We start from the raw sequence: 21,825 nt of genomic DNA, 5'->3' as shown, positions 1-21,825 counted from the left end.
AGATGATTATAGTGGCATAATCTTAAAAAAGAATGAAGTTCATATCCTCCGTGCCAAATGCTGATATCAATAATATGAAAATCAAGTCTCTTCATGTATTACTGTTATTATTGTTGTTTGGCATGGAGAATATGAACTTCATATGACCTAATTTTTCAAACTAGAGATATATAAACAATGAGCATCAACACTGTCGAAGGTACAAAATTTACTGCTGTAATATGCGGTAAAGCATACTTTATGCAGATAATAACTCTCTCTCTCTTTGTTTTTTTTCCCCCTTAATGGGATGATTTTATAAAATAAAACAATAAAATACAAGAAAAGGAGGCATACCCCTAAAATAACTCATCTTAGACTAAAGCAGAAATCTGAACTAAAATAATTGTGGACATTTCTATAGCAGCAATAATGGAGATTTTGTCCCCATCAATCTTTATTTAAATATTTATATTTTTGTGGGTCATGTTTTCCGACAAGAATAATAATGAATGGATCACAGGTTGTTGATCTCGTGCACAAATCCTCTACTGTAAGATCACCTTGCTACAACCCATCCTTATTGGGAAAGGTTGACTATTGAACTCCACAATTTTGGCTTTGCTCGTCTCTTTCTTTATCAACATTGATCAATTGAGTCGGCTACAGACGATGTTATTGTTAGATTGCATTATGGTTCACTGCATCTCCCAATTCCTAAAAGTCAACAAGGCATCTCTTTCCCCTGTTATACAATCCTCTTTCTTGTCTAGATTCTAATTGCAAAATTATTATTTTTTGTATCAAATTCGTGAATACCTCAGAAAAACAAGAAAAATGGTGGTGAGCAGCACAGGTGAAGTTCAAGCTGCAACTGATCTGAATTATGACCGAACGAGCGAATTGAAAGCTTTTGATAACACAAAAGCTGGTGTTAAAGGACTAGTTGATGCTGGGGTTACCAAAGTTCCTCGGATATTCATTCATCCACCAGCCAATTTTGACAACTCATGCAAAGCCCAATTCAGTTTCCCAACCATAGATCTCAATGGCATCGAAAAAGATCCAATCCGGCACAAGGAGATAGTTGACAAAGTCAGAGATGCATCAGGGACATGGGGTTTCTTCCAAGTGATCAATCATGGCATTCCGGTAAGCGTTTTGGAGGAGATGATGGACGGTGTTCGTAGGTTCTACGAACAAGACACTGAGGTGAAGAAGCACTGGTATACACGAGATGCCATGAAAACATTCGTGTATAACACCAATTTTGATTTTTATACTGCACCAGCAGCTAACTGGAGGGACACCTGTTACTGCTTTATGGCTCCTAATCCTCCCAAACCAGAAGAATTGCCCACAGCTTGCAGGTAATTAAGCATGAACATATTGCACATTTAGGGAATAATTAGTACGTATAATTGTTTTCGAATTGATGATCAAGACCATTAGTTGTAGAACCAGCATTCACTTCACTAATTACATTTCCATACATATTAACTACCATGTGCTAAGAATGCTCTGTTCATGATTATATACCGGGGATATTGAAGTTTTTAATTCAAAAACCATTTATTTCACAACATGCAAACAATGAAAACTAAAATTTTATTGATCTTGGATTGCAAATGAAATTATGCCTATAGGAAATTTTGACCAGTTAATATAAATCCACAGTTAATTTTCTTAGCAAGGAAAGTTGAAATCTTGTCAAAAAACTTTGTGCGTAAACCTATATGGGATAGATTAATTAGGGGTGTTTTCAAGTTTGAATATGAAATGGTGACATATTTGTATTTGAATCAAAGAGGTTATTTGTCATCCCACGGAGATTTACTGTCCAAAAGCTTTCCATCTCTACTGTTTTATGTGCTTAATTACACTTCCTGCAGGGATATTCTATCAGAGTACTCGAGGGAAGTGATGAAATTGGGGTATGCTTTGTTTGAGATATTGTCAGAGGCTCTTGGGCTCAATCCCAACCACCTGAAAGACATGGATTGCGCCAAGGGGCTCGCTGTTGCCTGCCACTATTATCCAGCATGCCCGCAACCAGAACTAACCTTGGGTGCCAGCAAGCATGCCGATGACGGCTTCCTCACTGTGCTTATGCAGGACCATATAGGAGGCCTTCAAGTTCTTCATCAGAACAAATGGGTTGATGTCCCGCCGACCCCTGGAGCTCTAGTGGTCAATATTGGAGATCTTCTGCAGGCAAGTTTTTTAATTATTTTGTTGATTTTCTGCTGATTAATTGTTTCATTTAAAATCATAGCAATTGATATGCACTATGGTGTTTATTAGTTACCACATTATGATTATCACAATAGTCTTAATGAAATAGCAGTCTTGCACAAATACTATTTTAGAGAATGTGTGTTCATAATATGAATCTAACTTGAGATTTGAGAATGACGAATGTCATTTACTTTGTTTTATTTTTTTTTTTCAGCTTATAACAAATGACAAGTTCAAAAGCGTTGAACATAGAGTATTAGCAAATCAAGTCGGTCCAAGATTATCGGTGGCGTGCTTTTTCAGCACTGGTATGTCGCGGTCTTCAAAGGTGTACGGACCCATTAAAGAGCTGTTATCGGAAGAGAATCCTCCAAAGTATAGGGAAACCACCGTGAGCGAATATGTGAGCTACTACTTTGCAAAAGGGCTTGACGGTTGTTCTGGTCTGCTGCATTTCAAGCTCTAAACTTTGGCAGCGGAAATGAAAAGGCTTGGAGTGCGTTCATCATGGTAGTAAAAAGTCGAAGTCTAGATTTTAAACTAGCAACAAATAAAAGAAATAAACGGGTTACATTTTCTCGTGTAACATTTATCACACTTGTTAAACAGGATATTTATCATAAGCCAGCACCACATGTAAATTTAATAACTATGGTACCACTTGTTTGTTCGAAGCAATAAGATCGATGGTGAATACTTTGAATACAATTTGTTTTAAATTATTTATAGGGATTGATTGGACATCTCCCATGCATTTCAAATTTTCAAGCCTTATGCTTGGCATCTAGAAAATAATAATAATAATAATAATAAAAGTAATGGGTGGAATAGTGTTTTTTTTTTTTTTTTTTTAATGGTTCACTCGTCTCGTGGCCCGTGGGTCATATTTATTCTTCTCTCTCTGTCTTCTTCTTTATCTCTCCTCTCAATTAGGTTTAGAACTTGGATGGATCCAACCAGAGTAACTTGAGTGTTGGCTCAACAAATTTTGTAAAATATTTTACCGATATGGACAAGATATTAGACCATCAAATTAGGACTCGATTTACACTTTAAATCTTGAATTTATTTTGGACAGATTTGAACAAATATTTAATTCATCCAAACAATTCCAAGAACTCAAAATATAATAAAAAATTATGATTTTTTAATTTGTAAGATTATATGTTATTTTTGTAAAAGAAAGTTAACAAAGAATATGAGATTTTGAGTTGTTTTAAAATTTTAATTGAAAGGAATATATCAATGGCCTTATGGTCTAATGATATTTTTTTTTTTTTTCAATTTTTGTTTTAGTAGATGGTGAAAATTTGAATAAGCATCTTTCTCTTATTTTTTAGACGATGACTAAGTTAATAAGTCACCATAACAAATCAATAGACCCATTTTGATGAAATTTAGAGATTAGGGTTTGTGTAGAAGACAAATGCAAGAGACTTGTTCAAGGAATATGGAAAAGAGATGATGATGGTTGTGGGTCGAGGTTGTGGCATGGTAGAGTATAAACAAATTTGGATATTTTAGGGAGAAATATGAGATGTGAAATAAAGGAATGGTGGTGGTGGTGATGAGAAGAACAAAGAGATGGAGAAGATAAATTCATATTCACACTGGGAAAGAGATAAATTTAGAGAGGAAAAAAAAGTGATTGCAGAGAGCCAATGAAGAAACGAATTTCTAAATCTAAGGTAATTGTAGAGAGCCAATGGAGGAGAAATACAGAACCCAAATCCAAGAAGGAAAAAACAAAGAGATTTTGAGAGGGATAAAAAAATTAAAACAGAGAATAAGTGAAGATGATATAAGAACTTACATAAAATAAAGATAAGGATAAATATAGAGGATTTACTTGTCATTTGTTATATAATTATATTTTTTGTAAACTATTTAAGTGGACGACGTGGCCAAAATCACGTAACATTCCATGTAAACTCAAGATTAATGCTCCGTGTCTCTATCATTATTTTTAGTTTTATTTCATGTCAGGGAAGTAGGTACCGAAAGACTCAAAATTCGTTAACAGCTGTCACGGATTAAGATGCGATGGGTTCATCAGGTTTAAAGTGTGCTAACCCTTGAACAGGTGGGCTAACCCTTGGACCACCCAAGTCCCACCCCTACTCGGCCACTCTCACCACATCTCTCAACCAGGTCACCTCTCACCACTCCCACCACCACTTCTCTTTCTCTTCATTCTCTCCGTTCTCTCTCTCCTCTCCACGATTCGTCTTGACAGCTCGTATAGGCACTCCAAGAAACAAAACTGGAGCCAATCCTTTTCCTTCAAATACCCATTCATACCAATTCAACAAATTCCTCATTTTCCCCAATTTACATTGGGTTTATACGCATATATATGCATATTCGTATATATACCACATTGATGCAACAATCCCCCAAAATTAAAATCTCCCTAAATTTGAAACCACAATCACGCAACAAACAATAATAAACTCCTTAGGATTCACAATATCTGAACCCTTCTAAATTTCTTCTTCTGCGTTTTCACAGCTGTTTTCACCCTCCCTCCCTCGAAAACGACGGCAAGAGGAGGAGGAGGAGGAAGAGGTACTCCAACGAGAGAGCTCGATCTTTGTTATTTCTATATTACTGGAGAAAGTTCGTCATCGGAGAGGAAATTTTATATTATTTTGTTGGTTTTTTTTTTAAACAAGAATTCATTTGATCATCGTATTATATTTTGTTCAGTAAGGAGAGGAGGGTATAATTTTCATTGTAAACAAGTGTTTTTTTTTTTTTTCATATTAAATTATTGTGATTATGACCGAATCAACATTTTATGATAATCTTAAAAATTTTATTTGATTTTACGGAGAGAACATATATATATATATATATATATATATATATATATATATATATATGCATGACACTAGTAGTAGTTAAAAACTTATTCAACTTCTTGGGTCATCTCCATAGAACATAATAGATATCTCAGCATTCTCAGGTACCAAAGAGTCGAGTGAAATTGCAATGGATTATGACCGAGCAAAAGAGGTGAAGGCTTTTGATGATACAAAAGCTGGTGTCAAAGGACTAGTAGATGCCGGAACGATGAATATCCCTAGAATATTCATTCGACCACCTGAAGAGATTGCTCAAGACTTGAATTGCTTGACCATCCCTCTTCAAGTTCCAGTTATAGATCTAAGTGACATAGAAAAAGATGATCATCGACGCAAAGGTATTGTGGATGGAATTCGGATTGCATCAGAGAAGTGGGGCTTTTTTCAAGTGATTAATCATGGGATACCCTTAAGTGTGCTGAGTGAAATGATGAATGGTATTCAGTCGTTTCATGAACAAGCTTTTGAGGTAAAGAAAGAATTTTATACGCGTGATCAAATGAAAAAAGTGAGGTTGGAATGCAATTATGATCTGTATAATTCAAGATTTGCTAATTGGAGGGACACCTTGAACATTTCTATGCTGCTTTCTGATCATCTTGACCCTGATGAAGTGCCTATGGCTTGCAGGTACTTTGTTTATCTCTATCAATTTTTCAATCTTGATTGTCCATGTTGTTGACTTAATTGATAATCCATCAGAGTTAACTTAGTCAAACTGTCAGTAATGCAAATTTGGGTCATTGATCCATCATGGAAGTACTCGTATGTAGATGGTAGAGAACACTATTTGACTTTTCCCTTTGTTTTCTTAATCCAAATTGGGTTGGTGTAATTATGTTACTATTTCCTGATTTAAATGTCATAAAATGCACCAATAGTTTTTTTATTCAATGAGCATCAAATTAAACTAGATACTAGACATAAGCAAACAGAGAACCGAACAGATAAATGCTGAAAAAGAAAAAAATCTAGGAAGGATATTTCGTCTTACTAGTCTTTGACACATGAAAGGGGTGCGAAAAATCATTATGAAAAATAAGCATAGAAGTAAGATGATCCGTTTTAAATAAATTGGAGTCGGGTCTATGGCTGTTAGTTACATGATGCATGATCATAATGATGTCCCTCTTTGGAAAATTTTATAGTGATCACATGGCAATTGTTGTCTCAGGTTTTCTAATGAGGGATTCAAACTTGTTCCCCACTTTAAGAGAAAATTATATCCCTATCATATGTTCACATTCAAATATTTTTCGGACTACTAACCTTTCCTTTTGGTGAACTTTTGTGTCACAAACGGGGAGTATTTAGACAATATAAGGACAAATATGTCTTGATTAGTTGGTAAAAATGATCAAAATTGATTCTTTCTTAAGATCTGGTTGGCATGCCAACTCTGTGACAGATATCTTGGAAAGATGATGGATATATTGGCCCTGAATGGCATTATAGCAGCGTGAGTTGTGGGTTTGAGTTTAATAATATACACTTTGTATGAATAATGTCAAAATTGAATATATATAATATATCTAATCTATCCCTGTGAGCATATCACACTGACAGGACCAAGGTAATAGATAGTGTCAAACTTAAGTAGTACTAAATATGCTTCCACCTTGTACATTGTGAGCTGGGGGATCACGTATACTGTTCAGATTATGATTGCAGCTCTTATTTATCTCTTCTTCTTCTTTTTTATTTTATTTTATTTTTATCTTCTCCATACATTATGGAGTTATTGTCACTCAAAACCCTAGGTCCTTGATTACTGGTGAAGTCCCTCATAGCTTAGGCTTTTCTTCTACATCATCTTTTTGATCATGACTGCAAGGTGAAAATCTTTTCAAATGATTTTATTCTCAAAAATTCCAAGAAGCGTGTGGATTAGTTATATTTATCTTATTTCGTTTTCAACCTATCTCTATTTCGGATCCTTGTACATATGTCATCCCACACATCTTTCGATTCATATACATACGTATCTATTTCTCATGGCATTTCCCATGTCCAGTTTTAAAGATTTTCCTATTTCTCAAAATAAACACAACAAACTTCAGTCACAATCTGTCTTTTTTTTTTTTCTTTTTTTTTTTTTTTTTTTTTTCTTTTTTGTTCTTTTTCTTTGTTTCCCCGGTAGGTATCACATTCATCTTCTTACTCTGCAGAGATACAACAATTGAGTACATCAAGAATGTTTCAAAGTTGGGAGATACCCTCTTCGAGTTATTATCAGAGGCTCTTGGACTCAAACCGGACCATCTTACAGGCATGGAATGTTCTAGAGGGCGTACTTTTGCTTGCCACTACTATCCAGCATGCCCAGAGCCAGACCTAACTCTGGGAGCTAGCAAGCACTCTGATCCTACTTTCCTCACCATTCTTCTACAAGACCATATTGGAGGGCTCCAAGTCTTGCATGAAAATCGCTGGGTTGATGTTCAACCCATTGTAGGAAGTTTGGTAGTTAACATCGGGGACCTTCTCCAGGTTCGTTAAAGGAATATTTATTAGATTAAGTCTATCATGATGCCACACTCATTGTTAGAGTGACCTGATAATAGTTCACAAATAAAAATTACTTGTAACATCATGCTAATGAAATCTTAATTGGATTTACCAAAAAATAATGAGATCTTAATTTGGCACAGGTTATATCAAATGACAAATTTAAAAGTGTCGACCACAGAGTGCTGGCCAACCGCGTCGGACCAAGAATTTCCGTGGCGTGTTTTTTCACAGCTATTATTGTCTCTGAAAAGCTGTATGGACCAATTGAAGAGCTGATATCAGAAGAAAGTCCCCCAGTATATAGAGAATTTCTAATAAGGGAATATATGAGCAAATTTCTTTCCAGGGCACTTGATGATAAGTCTGGCCTTGATCATTTTAAGCTATGAAGCTGCCCATACCACTGGATTGAATTCCCACAAATCATACACTGTAATAAATAAAGAATTTGGTGGAGGACTTCTGTATGTGTTTATATTTGCAAATTCTGGTTGTTTATAGAACAACCAAAACATACAGTATCATTAACCCAGTGCAGTGCATTTGGATAGGACAATTTGGTACTTTAAAATGTATGTTTTTGTTGCTTTTTGCGTCTCATTTTCCAATATAGCATTCTCCTTGATCCGGTCTGAATTAATAGCTTTTGCGGTACAAAATATTTATCATAAACCAGCTCCAGATGTAAATTTAATTGATGCGGTACTTCTTATTTGCTCAAAGCAATAGATTGATGATGGATACTTGCATACTAGTTGTTTAAAATTAAGTCCAGGGTAGACTTCTACCATTCATGTCAAGCCCTAAGATTGGCAATTCAAATAAAATGGTTGAAGTAGTGGGTGGTTTGAAGAATGAATGGTTCACTCTTATTGTGGAATACTCGATTTCTCAACTAGCTACATATGAATGAATCTGCGTATCTTCTAATAAGCTAAGCCATGGCTGCTTGCATGTCTTCTTCCCAATCATCATCGATTCATCTCTCCTCACTTCTATGGCAGTTGCAGAGAGAAACCCACTTTGGTTTCATGGTCTTCTTCTACATTTACCCAGTTGAACCGATCCGTAGATTCAATCACAAACGCTTCTCACTGCACTCGGAACAAGGTATGTAAACTACCCCATTTTCTAAAATTCCAATCTATTATCTCTCACTTAATTTTTGGTTTTCCTTTCTATTAGAGAATTATTCATCACTGTCTTCTTTATCTAATCAATTTCCCCCATTTTGTATTTATGTTAGAGCTTGTAGCCTTGTATTAATTTCTTTACGTGAAGATATAAGATTATATACATATATATATATATATATATATCCAGAATTGACTATTGAGTACTAATACATACATCATGGTCTGTGATGTTTGGATTAAGAGTACTAAAATGAATGGATTATAATAGAAAAACCTAATTGATCATCTAAGACATCAAACCAATTATATAATAGGGGCGAGAACCTAATTTTGTACTAGCCGCCAGTATCAACCCAAGCCCTAGCTATTGCTTCAACCAACGGCCCTCACCACCGGGATTGGTCATCCTATTTGGAAATCGTCGTGTGAAGTTTCTTATCACATTGAATGAAATGTAGACACAACACACACGCACAAACACACACGTCGAGAGTAGGAAAGAAAGAAAGAGGAGTGAAGATGTGTGTATATATAAATCATATAATTGTAAATATATAAAGTTATGGAGTATTTTGGTCTTTTTGTATTATTTTTTTTAAGGTTAAATAGATCTTTAACTGAGACATAGGGCATGTAAGTCATTTTACATAATATCAGAGCTCTGAGATGATAGAAATGTAAGCGGAGCAAACATGAAGGGTGTCATTGTGTTACATTACTGGTTTGGAGGGATTTTTATTTATTTATTTTTGGTTAAGACACTGACATTTAGTTTTATCCCTTCCAAAACTTCGACCCTTGATTTCGAGGAAGTACTTCTAAGTTACGGCCTTTATGGCATTTAAATGTCTCACAAGTGTGAAAGCCAGTATTGTTAGTTTAGTGTAGACTAATATATGAATTCTTTTTATTTTAAATTATTGTGATTACGACTGAATCAATATATTTTGAATGTGAACTAATCCCTCAAAGAAAAACCTTTATTTTATGTTCATCCACCTGTTAAAGCTGCTAAGCTTGCTATAACATCTTATCTAAATCTTAAATTATCGTGATTATGACTGAACTAATATTTTATGATGTTTTTATTATTATTAAATAATGAGAGTAGTGGTTAAAAACTCATTCAAGGTCAACTAAAGCATCTTCATCACCTCCTCCACTGAACAAAAATAATCAGGTACCAAAGAGTAGGTAAACAATAGATCCAAAACATACAGTATTATTAAACAATACCAGATGCAGTGCATTTGTGTGATCGCTTAACCTTGATTCACTCCGTAATAATAGCATTTGCTGTATTAATTAAATTATTTATCATAAACCAGCTCTAGATGTAAAATAGGCTGTGAAATACTCCATTTCTGAACTAGCCTTGAAGCTCTGGTAGACGTAGCTCCCTTATTCTTGATGGAGTAGTTTTTGGGGTCGAATGGTATTTTTACATGCATTTTTTTTTTTTTTTTTTTAACATTGGTCAATTATCTATGTATATTTATTCCCATAAAATTTTGCGTGTAATTTTATTAAACCTCAAAAAAAAAGAAGAAAAAAAGTCATTGTATTTTATCCTAATGTAATTTTAAAAATAATCAAAGTGTTATTCTGCCATCTTCCGAACCGAGATTATCATATATATATATATATATATGTATATATAATCTCATTACCAACGGATCAGTGGCCTAACGATATCAATTTCTTACTTTCCAAAAGTAGGTCAGGGGTTTAAGTCTTAAAAGAGATATTTGTGTGTGAGTACCAACTAGCAATATATATACATATATAACCCCCATTCCAATTTTTTTTTTTTTTTTTTAAAAAATTGTTTACCATTCTTTGCATTGAAATAAATAAAAAAGGTGCCCTGTTGCAGGGGAGGATTGCAAAGTAAGATATAAATGTTTTTTATTAATAAATTCACATTAGAAAGTAAGACCTATGTATTTCGCCCCTAACTAGTTATTAATCCATTATATAGTAAATTATCCAATTTAACAAAAAACCATCAAGTCATAAACAAAGGCCCTTTTTTTTTTTTTTTTTTTTTTTTTTTTTTTTTTTTTTTTTTACAAAAATCAAAATCAAAAGTTACTAGATTAACAATAATATCCATCTATCTATACCTTAATACCTTACACACGAAGAGTTTATGTTTTCTTCTATAGACTGACAATGTGTTTAGTTTGTTGGGCTGGACCCTTTTATGTTTTATTATAGTTTCTTTTGTGATTGGGTCTGTCCATAGTTCGTGGACTTGCTCATATTTAAGGTTTGACCTTTGTAAATTTTATAACTCCTTTTTATTTATAGAAATACTATGAAAAAGGCTGCGCTAGACTGATAGGAAGAGAAAGAGTAGTACATGGACTTATAGAAATAATAATACTAATTTTCAATTGAGCCAAAACAACAAGAACATTAAAAACATCTAGAAATGAAATTTAAAGAATTTATTTCGCAAGGATAAATCAATAGTAGTTAAGAAAATGCAGTTAGAAAAAAATATATATCTTAAGGACTATACCTTAAAGGTGGCAAAATTTAAAGACAGCAACACATTGTACAAAAAAAATTCTTGATTTTTCAGAAGAGAGTGAAGAAATTAAATAATTACATGCATTTTTAGGATTATTAAATTATGAAAGAAGTTTTATCCTATGAACAATTATATAGTAGGACAAAAGGGGACAAAAAAAAATTTAATTCACAAGATACCAAATTAGTTGGACAAATTAAAAGAGAAGTTAAAAAATTAGAGCAAATAGAATTCCAAGGAGTATTTAATGCAATAAAAAAATTTCAGATTTATTTAAGTAAATTTTTTTTAATACGAACGAATTGTGACAACATGGTGAAATATGCTAACAAATAAAACAACGTAATTTTATTGATTACATTGCAGGGGACATATAAAGGATTGCATGTTAAAGGGATCATTTGTCGGCTTTTGTAGTTATATTCCATAAAGGAACACTGAATTTTTACAAAAAACATATCATTTTTCAAAAATATACTGTTGCGATTACGTCCGAATAAACATTTTTTTAAATGTGTTTACTAATATACATCCAAGAGCAAACTTTATTACTCTAATGTTAGTCCGGCCACCACTTAAATTAAGCTGTGCTAAGCCAGCTATAGCATCTTTAAATCCAAATTATTTTGATTATGATTGAAATAATATTTTACGAGAATTCATTTTTTATTAAATTATGAAAGCAGTTGTTGAAAACACTCATTCAATGTCTACTAAAGCACCTTCATCATCTCCTCTACAGAACAGAGAATTGATATCTCAGGTAGCAAAGAGTTGGCTGAGAAACTGCAATGGATTACGACCGAGCAAAAGAGCTGAAGGCTTTCGACGAAACAAAAGCCGGTGTCAAAGGACTAGTAGATGCCGGAATGATGAATATCCCTAAGATATTCATTCGACCACCTGATGAGCTTGCTCACGAGTCGAATTGCGTTAAGAGCCATCTTCAAGTTCCGGTCATAGATCTAAGTGGCATAGAAAAACACGATCGACGCAGAGAAATTGTGGATGAAATTCGGATTGCATCAGAGGAGTGGGGTTTTTTTCAAGTGGTGAATCATGGGATACCTGTAAGTGTGCTTGATGAAATGATGAATGGTGTTCGAGCGTTTCATGAACAACCTTTTGAGGTGAAGGAAGAATTTTATTCACGCGATACAACGAAAAGAGTGAGGTGGGATAGCAATTATGATCTGTATCTTTCTAGAGCTGCTAATTGGAGGGACACCTTCAGCATTTCTTTGATGCTTTCCGAATATATTGATCCCGATGAAGTGCCTGTCCCTTGCAGGTACGTACTTTCTTTATCTCTGTAACTACTATTATTCAATCTTGATTGCCCTCCATGTATGTATGTTATGACAATACTGATAATTTGGTTGTGCATACAAGTTGCATAGAGGGGCCCTCATTGTAGGACTATCAACCTAACGAATCAGTCATAATTTGTATTCAATTTGTTTATCTAATGGGCTATTTGGATTGGATTGTAAGATTAAATGCTCCAATTAATATAGTGATTATTACAAATCCGGATGAAATTTGAATCTATATGACTAGGTGGAGTATAGAGTTCTATGATGCATTATATGATCGACTATCCTACTAAATGACTCTAATGGTAGATTATTAATATATAAAAATCTAATGATAAATAATTAAGATATATATATTTATGGGATAAGTGCATAAAACACTCATAAAGTATACTTCGTGTAACATTTTTATTCTATTTAAAAAAATGTACAAAAAACATCCCTAATCTTTTCACATTGTACAAAAATACCCCATCTGACATAAATTAGTGTTATAATACCTGTTTTGCCCTTTTACTTTTCCAAAAATGCCCAATGGGGTATATATGCTACTAATCTTATAGTATAGAAGTGTTACGTGCACATTGCCTTATATATATATATATATATATATATATATTTATTTATTTATATTTGAAACTTTTTTCTCTATATATATATATAATTTTAATCGAATGAGATTATTGCCGGATCGGTTTATCTTTAATTTATATTCGATTTGTTAAGGTAACAGGTTATCATATTCAAATTATTATTGAGTTATCAATATTTTTTTATTAAATTTGTACCTGAATAATTAAATTATATTTAGATCAAAATCTAATCCATTAACATGTATACTTGAATGACAGTTTGTGTTGTGTACGAGTTTAATAGTATTTGAATAATATCGAAAGTTTAATATGTGCTAATATATCCCACGGATCACGCATATCACATTGACAGTACCAAGGGTAATAGTTGTCGTGTCAAAATTATGTAAAACTTCCTTTGCCAAATAAATAAATAAATAAAAATGTCTTGTTTTGATAACTGTGACTCAAACTCTTAATTTTCTTTATCTTTAGCTTCACCATACATGCATCATGAATTTATTGTAACTCAAAGCCCTAAGATAACTACGACATCTTCTACGGCTAATAACAAATTTCCATCACATTCATTTTTTTACTCTGCAGAGATTCGATATTTGAGTACATCAAGGATGCTTCAAAGTTGGGAGATACCCTCTTCGAGTTATTATCGGAGGCTCTTGGACTGAAACCAGACCATCTAACAAAAGACATGGAATGTAGTAAAGGGCGTAGTATTGTTTGTCACTACTATCCAGCATGCCCAGAGCCAGACCTAACTCTGGGAGCTACCAAGCACTCTGATCCTTCAATCCTCAGCATTGTTCTGCAAGACCAAATTGGAGGCCCCCAAGTCTTGCATGACAACCAATGGGCTGATGTTCAACCCATTGCAGGAGGTTTAGTAATCAACATCGGGGATCTTCTCGAGGTTCATTTTAGCCTTTAGGAAAAAAAGTAATAATGATGCATCTTTATAATTCGAAGATCCTTGATAAAAAATATGTGAGTGTGTAAGAGTGGGTCTCACCACATAATATTAGGATGATATTATGTAATGGGGCCCATGCTCCCCCCTCGCTTCTTATTATTTTTCAAAAAATTAATTATCATTAATTAGAATAAGTCTATCTTGATTGCAAACTTCTTGTTACAGTGACCTAGGTTACCAATAAATTTACTCATAACAACATTCTAATGATATATTACTTTGGGACAGGTTATAACGAACGCCAAATTTAAAAGTGTGGAGCACAGAGTGCTGGCCAATCGCATCGGACCAAGAATTTCGGTGGCAGTTTTTTTCACAGGTGTGACTGTTCCTGCAAAGGTGTATGGCCCAATCAATGAGCTGATATCAGAAGAAAATCCCCAAGTATATGGAGAATGTACGGTAACTGAATTTCTTACCAACTTCTATAACAAGCCACAATCCAAGCCACTTTATGACAAGTCTGGCCTTGCTCGTATTAAGCCAATACCACAGGAATGATTTTCCACAAATCATACAATGTAATAAATAGATAAACTTGGTGGAGGACCTCTATGTGTGTGTCTTTGTTTGTTTCCTACAACCTATATACTGCAAATTCTGGTTGTTTATAGAACAGCCAAAACATACAGCATTTTTATTAAACAATACCAGGTGGAGTGCATTTGGATAGGACAATATGGTACTTCAAAATAGAGTAGGTCTGTTCGTTTGTGTGATCTTTTTTTGTTATTTTTGTCGTCTTATTTGCTAATACAGCATTATCCTTGATTCACTCCGAGTTAATAATTATTGCATTTGAAGTACAAAAAATTATATATATATATATATATATATATATATTCAGAATTCAGATGATATATCATTACTTAAATATTTATGATAACAAGCTCTAGCTCGATGTAAATTTAATAGTTATGGTACCACTTGTTTGCTCCAATTAAGCAAGAGATTGATGATGATTGATGTATACTTGCATATACAAAAGTTCGCAATCGAGGTAATTAAATGGTTGAAGTAAGGATGGTTTGGAGAATAGATGGTTCACTCTTTTAGGATTTGTTTGTTTTGACGTAAGATATTCTTTTTGAATTTTTTTTATTTTCAGATAAAATATTCTTTATTTTTTTACTTTGTCAGTGACGACAACCAAATATCAGAAAATAAAAATAAAAAATTTTGAAAAATATTTTACGTTCAAATAAACGAATTATTGTGGAATTTTACCAAAATTTCTTGACACATATGAATGGTGTAGTTTGATAATTTTCATTTCTATGGCATTTTCCTTATTGTGCCAACGTAAAATGTGCAAGAATGTAAAAACTTGTTTGATTTGTAATTTTGAAAAAAGTTATGAAGAATTCTGAAAATAAAAAATTACTTTTAGCTATTTCTAAATATTTATATTTTAATAATTAAGTTTCAAAAAATAATTTTCAAAAAATTGAAATAATTAAAGTCGTATAATTTTTTAATTTTCAATTCTAGAGTAGTATAAAAGAGAGAAATATTTTTGAAATTACAAACTAAGTCTGTCTTAAAACTCAGGTAGCATAAGTCCTTTATTATAATTAATTGTGGAACTTTATATGCCCCAATTGTGTCGTCAAAAGCCGAACAACAAGGCTGACACACTTTCGGTATATTTTTGAAGAGTCCATTTCAACTGGCAAAAAAATTCTCAACCGAAAATGGTTCCTTGAAAAGTTATTTTTTGCTGGGGTTAAATGTTTAGACAATGAGATCCAATTACTCCTTATATTTTCATTATGGCTGTGGAATTACTATATCTCATTACTCAGCATCTTGTTGCTAAAAAGCCCTTCAACTAGGCTGAAAATATATATATATATATATATATATATATATATATAAAATGAAAATACAAATGGTTAGACCGTGAATGACTGATTCTTTTAATTAATTTAAATTAAGTCAAAATACATTAACCTCTTTTACGATTTATTGAGATTACAATGTGAGGAAAACTTTTAGAAAAAAATGATCAAAAGCTTCTAACCCAATACTTTTCAAAAGAGAGAGACATATTATAAATAATGGGTATGTATTTGTTTAAAAATAAATAAATAAGGGAAAAATGCAAACTAATTAGAGTACAATATTATTAAATAATAATAATAAGAGTAATAATAACAATATTATTATTATTTTAACCTTGCTTATTATTTTCTCCTGTGTGTTCTTCTTCTCCCCCGTTGTCTATTTTCTCCTCTCCACAGCCGCCACCACCTCCAATCACTTCCTCCACTATTGCCATCGCCGCCGCCGCCGCCACCACCACTCTTGACAACTTGTATACACTTCAAGAAACCATACTGCAGCCCATCTTTTTCTTCAAATACCCATCCAACTTAAACCCTTCTGAATTTCTTCTACTGCGTTTTCAAAGCTATCTTTCTCTCTCTCTCTAGTTGATCTAAAATGACAGGAGGAGGAGATACTACATTAAGAGAGCTCCATCAACATCAAACACCCACATGGGCCGTTTCTTTAGTTTTTGCGGTTATCATTTTAATTTCTACAATATTGGAGAAAGTTGGTCACCATGTTGGAGAGGTAATTTTATATATTATTTTGTTGTTTTAATACGAATTCATTTTATCAAAACATTGTATGACAGATCTAATGCAAATTCAATGTTTAATTTGGTACCGTACAAAATTTTTTTTTTTATTATTGAAATTAGAAGCCAACACAATTCAATTACTTGATACAATGACAGTTCTTATTCAGTCTCCCCAAAATCGATGATTTAATTAGCATACATCTGCGTTGCAGTCACTGGAATTTTGCTACCAGTAGCTTGACAAATCTCATTGTATTCAAATTCCTCTTTATGTGATTATTTTTGGAGAAAGTTTATCAGTTTATATGAGGTTTTCGAAATTTGTGTAAAAAATTAATCAAATTTCATGTGAATATCCTCGGTAATAGAAGTCTCATACGACAATCTTGCAATGTCCATATTATATATTGTGTGTGTATATATCATAATGGGTTTTTTGTGTTTGTGAAGGTCCAAGTTTTTTCTGAGAATAGAAGAAGGGTTAATTGTACACAAAAACAATAAAAATAAAAAATAAAAATTGTACACAAAATCAATGGCATAAAGCCAAGTGTTGTGACCAAAGTCAAGCTAGATCTGGGTTCTTAAGGGTACTTATGAAATGCCAATATAAATGGAGTCTCTTAATGTTAGTTTTGATACTTGTAGGGAGAGAAATATAGGCTTAACAGGAGAGAGAAAGCACATGGTGGGTGAGGCTCAAAGGGACAAATAGCTGTAAGGAAACAATAAACGGTGTCGATTATCTGTTTGGTGGTGCACAGCTCGAAATTGTTCCGATATATGTATAGAGACAAGTCCCTCATATGGCTTTAAGAATTGTTTTTAATCTTTTAGATTATTGTGATTATGACTGAATTAATATTTTATAATAATTTTTTATTAAATTATGAAAGTAGTAAACTCATTTTTTATGATAATTTTTTATTAAATTATGACAGCAGAAATTAATAACTCATTCAACTTCAACTAAAGTACCTTGGTTATCTCCTCCACAGAAAAAAGAATGGATATCTCAGGTACCAAAGAATTAGCTGAAACTGCAATGGATTATGATCGAGCAAAAGAGCTGAAGGCTTTTGATGATACAAAAGCTGGTGTCAAAGGACTAGTTGATGCTGGAATTGTGAATATCCCTAAGATATTCATTCGACCACCTGATGAGCTTGCTCAGGAGTTGAATTGCTTTAAGACCCGTTTACAAGTTCCTGTCATAGATCTAAGTGGCATAGAAAACGATGATCGACACAAGGATATTGTTGATGAAATTCGGATTGCTTCAGAGAAGTGGGGCTTTTTTCAAGTGGTTAATCATGGGATACCCTTAAGTGTGCTAAATGAAATGATCAAAGGGGTACAGTCGTTTCATGAACAAACTTTTGAGGTAAAGAAAGAATTTTATTCTCATGATCGAATGAGAAAAGTGAGGTTGGAAAGCAATTATGATCTGTACCAATCAAGAGCTGCTAATTGGAGGGACACGTTGACCATTAATATGGTGTTTTCTGATCAACTTGACCCTGATGAAGTGCCCGTGGCTTGCAGGTACTTTGTTGATCCCTAACTACTACCTTCATATATCTCTAGTTCTCTACCTATTCTTCAATCCTGATTCCCATGTTGTTGAGTTAATTGATAACCCATTAGCGATAACCTAGCCAAACTGGTATGTGGGTGATTTTATACATAACTAGTTTGATGTGGAATTTTTTTTGTAAATTTGGGGCATTGTCAACCAATATGAAAAATAAACCGAGATGTATGATGATCTGTTGTAGTGATTAAGATGGTGTTTCTCTCTGTAATTTAGAGTGATCACATGACTAGCTATTGATGTGTCGGATTGCTTAAATGGGTGATTCAGATATTTTTCCCACTTCAAGAGAACACTATATCACTGGCATATTCAAATAGTTATCATACTTCCAACTTTTCCTTTGGGTGGAATTTTGTGTCACAAAGGGGGTTTTGATAAGGAGAAATATGTCTTGATTAGTAGGTAAAATTTATCACATTTGATTCTTTTTTTTAAAGATTTGTTTGGCATGTCATCTCTGTGACAAATATTTTGGGAAGATGGTGGTAAACATATGTACCCAGTGAGTCGGCCTTTTCATATCTTGCTGTCACTTTCTTGATGCATAATTAGTCATCACCTAGCAACTTGTAGGGGTCCTCTGGGACATTATGACGATAGAGGAGCCCTGAATGGCTTTATAGCAAATTGAGTTGAGGGTTTTATATCACTGGACACCATCCAGGTTGCAGTGCCAAACTTAAAGTAGTACAAAATATTTTTCCACCCTGTACACTTTGTGCAGTGGATCACACATACTGTTCATATTAAGATGTCCAGGACTACGGGGTTGCATCTAAAATCATTTCAAAAGAAATTGTTCTCAAAATGTCCATCAAACATTTGCATTAGTTGTACGTCTTACGTTGTTTTCCACTTAGCACTATACCATGTACTTGTACATATGACATTCCACTCATCTTTTGGTACATGTGCGTATATCTTTCTTTTGCCATTTCCCGTTTCAAGATGTTCTTATTCACCGCTTTCTCAAAATAAACAGACATAACAAACTTCCATCACATTCAATTTTTTTTTTCTTCTTCATTTTTCTTATTTTTTTAGGTATCACATTCATTTTCTTACTCTACAGAGATACAACAATTGAGTACATCAAGAATGTTTCAAAGTTAGGAGATACCCTCTTCGAGTTATTATCAGAGGCGCTTGGCCTCAAAGTGGACCATCTAACAGACATGGAATGTTCTAAAGGGGGTACTTTTGTTTGTCACTACTATCCAGCATGCCCAGAGCCAGACCTAACCCTGGGGGTTAGCAAGCACTCTGATCCTGCCTTCCTCACAATTCTTCTACAAGATCAAATTGGAGGGCTTCAAGTCTTGTATGAAAACCAGTGGGCTGATGTTCAACCCATTGTAGGAGCTTTAGTTGTTAACATCGGGGACCTTCTCCAGGTTCGTTAATGAAATAATTGTAAGATAAGTCTATCATGGTGGCCGGCACACCCATTGTGCCAATAAAAATTGCTCATAGCAGTATGCTAATGAAATCTTAATTTGGCACAGATTATATCAAATGACAAATTTAGAAGTTCCGACCACAGAGTGGTGGCCAACAGTGTCGGACCAAGAATTTCCGTGGCATGTTTTTTCACAGGTGTTGCTGTTCCTGCAAAGCTGTATGGCCCAATTGAAGAGCTGATATCAGAAGAAAGTCCCCCAGTATATAGAGAATTTCTAGTACGTGAATATCTTAGCAAATTCTTTTCCAGGGCACTTGATAAGTCTGGGCTTGATCATTATAAGCTATGAAGCTGCAAAAATACCAGAGGACTGATTTCCACAAATTATACACTGTAATAGATAAAGAACTCTGGTGGAGGACCTCTATGTGTTTTGTGTATTTGTTTCCTACAAACTATTGCAAATTCTGGTTGTTTATAGAACAGCCAAATCATACAGTATTATAATTAGTAAATAATACCAGTTCTGGTAAGGATTATTATTTGTTGAGAATTTATTCATTCATTCATTTTGTGTGGGGGTGGGGGGAGGATTCTGGTTATGGTTTGAGGTTTAGAAGATCATTTTGTGGAAGTCCTCCCTTTTTTAATAATTACCTTATCTTATTTATTTTTGGGATAATATATATATATATATATATACATATATATACATGTATATATATATATATATCTAGTGTAACAAAGCCCAAAGTTTCGACCAAAACAAAGTCACAGAGCCAAAGCTTTTGTACCACAGTTTTAAAAAATGTTGGCACAATATGTAAAAAATGAAAAAGATGGTTACTTGCTTCGATATTTGAAGTCTCTCCTGATGAAATCTTAGATGCTTAGCAAGAGGATGACGAAAAGATGAAATCATCTTATAAGCATAACAAGAGGAAGACGAAAAGATGAAATCTTAGATGCTTCAGTAGCCAAATGCTTCGACATTTGGATCTAAATTTTGGGTAATATAGGAAAATTAGGACCACACGGTTTGTTAGATGTAAGACTTATTATTTAGGTGTAAATTACATTGATCTCCTCCATTTAGGTTTGAACAAATTACACATAGTAGTGTGTTTAACCTTTATTACTTTGACCTTTCTCAAATCTTTTGTTGTTCATGAAAATTTAAAAAGTGACTAAGTTATCATTTCCTTATGTTAAAAGATCTGAATAACTTTATATTTTGACATAAAATGACAAAATACATGAAATACTGCTATTCAAATGCAAAGTATCAATTTTCATACCAAGTTTATATTATTAAATTTATAAAAATAATTTCTTTGTTAATGACATTTAATTAGGTTTTTATTTTATTTTATTTGAATATATATTAAGTAGAGTAATATGGTGTTTAAAACATTGAAAAAAAATACATAAAAAGGTCATATAGTGTTTTGGTTTGACAAATTTTTTATTTATTAAACTAAATAAAAATATGAAAAACAATTCACATTTTTAAAGAAAGTTAAAATAATAAAGGCCAAACACTTTGTTATCATCAAATAATTTATCCAAACCTATTATTTAGGTCAAATCACACTAATAAAAGGCAGCCCCTATATTTCATCGAATCAGATAATGGGCTTTTGAAAATTAACGAACAAGAATTTATCACAAAAAAAAAAAAAAAAAGAAAAAGAAAAAGAAGGGAACGACAATGGGGAACTTGTTGATGGTGATTGGATATTTGTTTAACACAAAAGGTGGATATGCAATTTGTCTATCCAAACACCCACTTGGACCGTTTCTTTTGTTTTTGTGGTTGACATTATTATATGTAGGGCTAAATGTTTTACTCCCATATTAAACCTCAGCTAATTTTATTTTTACATTTTTGTTTTAAAATATGAAAAATGTGCTATATTTAACCATGAAAAATACATTGCTGATGCGTGTAAATAAAATGTGAAATGACAATACCGTCCTCCTATTCCTTCAATTTTCCCAGCGCTCTCTTTCTCTCTCTAAAATTTCACTCATTTTCTCTCTCTAAAATGGCTCCCAAGGCCGAGAAGAAGACAGCGGCGGAGAAG

General features: G+C 33.3%; 2 protein-coding genes and 1 pseudogene across 2 annotated transcripts; all 3 read left to right on the top strand.

The window, feature by feature from the left end:
• Positions 1 to 77: 77 nt before the first annotated feature.
• LOC132275020 (1-aminocyclopropane-1-carboxylate oxidase homolog 1-like) lies at positions 78 to 8,231 on the top strand (annotated as a pseudogene).
• Positions 8,232 to 12,061: 3,830 nt separating this feature from the next.
• LOC132273120 (1-aminocyclopropane-1-carboxylate oxidase homolog 1-like) lies at positions 12,062 to 14,650 on the top strand. The gene is made up of 3 exons (XM_059774147.1): positions 12,062 to 12,561; positions 13,765 to 14,089; positions 14,378 to 14,650. Exons 1-3 carry the CDS (start codon positions 12,062 to 12,064, stop codon positions 14,648 to 14,650), a joined length of 1,098 nt encoding a protein of 365 aa, XP_059630130.1.
• Positions 14,651 to 16,344: 1,694 nt separating this feature from the next.
• Positions 16,345 to 20,285, top strand: LOC132275015 (1-aminocyclopropane-1-carboxylate oxidase homolog 1-like). The gene is made up of 4 exons (XM_059776395.1): positions 16,345 to 16,729; positions 17,738 to 18,284; positions 19,409 to 19,730; positions 19,842 to 20,285. The coding sequence occupies exons 1-4, from the start codon at positions 16,651 to 16,653 to the stop codon at positions 20,085 to 20,087; spliced, it is 1,194 nt and encodes a 397-aa protein (XP_059632378.1). The 5' UTR covers positions 16,345 to 16,650; the 3' UTR covers positions 20,088 to 20,285.
• Positions 20,286 to 21,825: the final 1,540 nt, after the last annotated feature.

The sequence above is a fragment of the Cornus florida genome, unplaced genomic scaffold (assembly GCF_030987335.1).
Source record: "Cornus florida cultivar Cherokee Brave unplaced genomic scaffold, ASM3098733v1 CherokeeBrave_3.0.0_Hap2_Chr09, whole genome shotgun sequence".
In the NCBI taxonomy this organism is placed as follows: Eukaryota; Viridiplantae; Streptophyta; class Magnoliopsida; order Cornales; family Cornaceae; genus Cornus; species Cornus florida.
The sequence above is the reverse complement of the archived record's forward strand: the minus strand, read 5'-3'. Positions and strand labels throughout refer to the sequence as shown.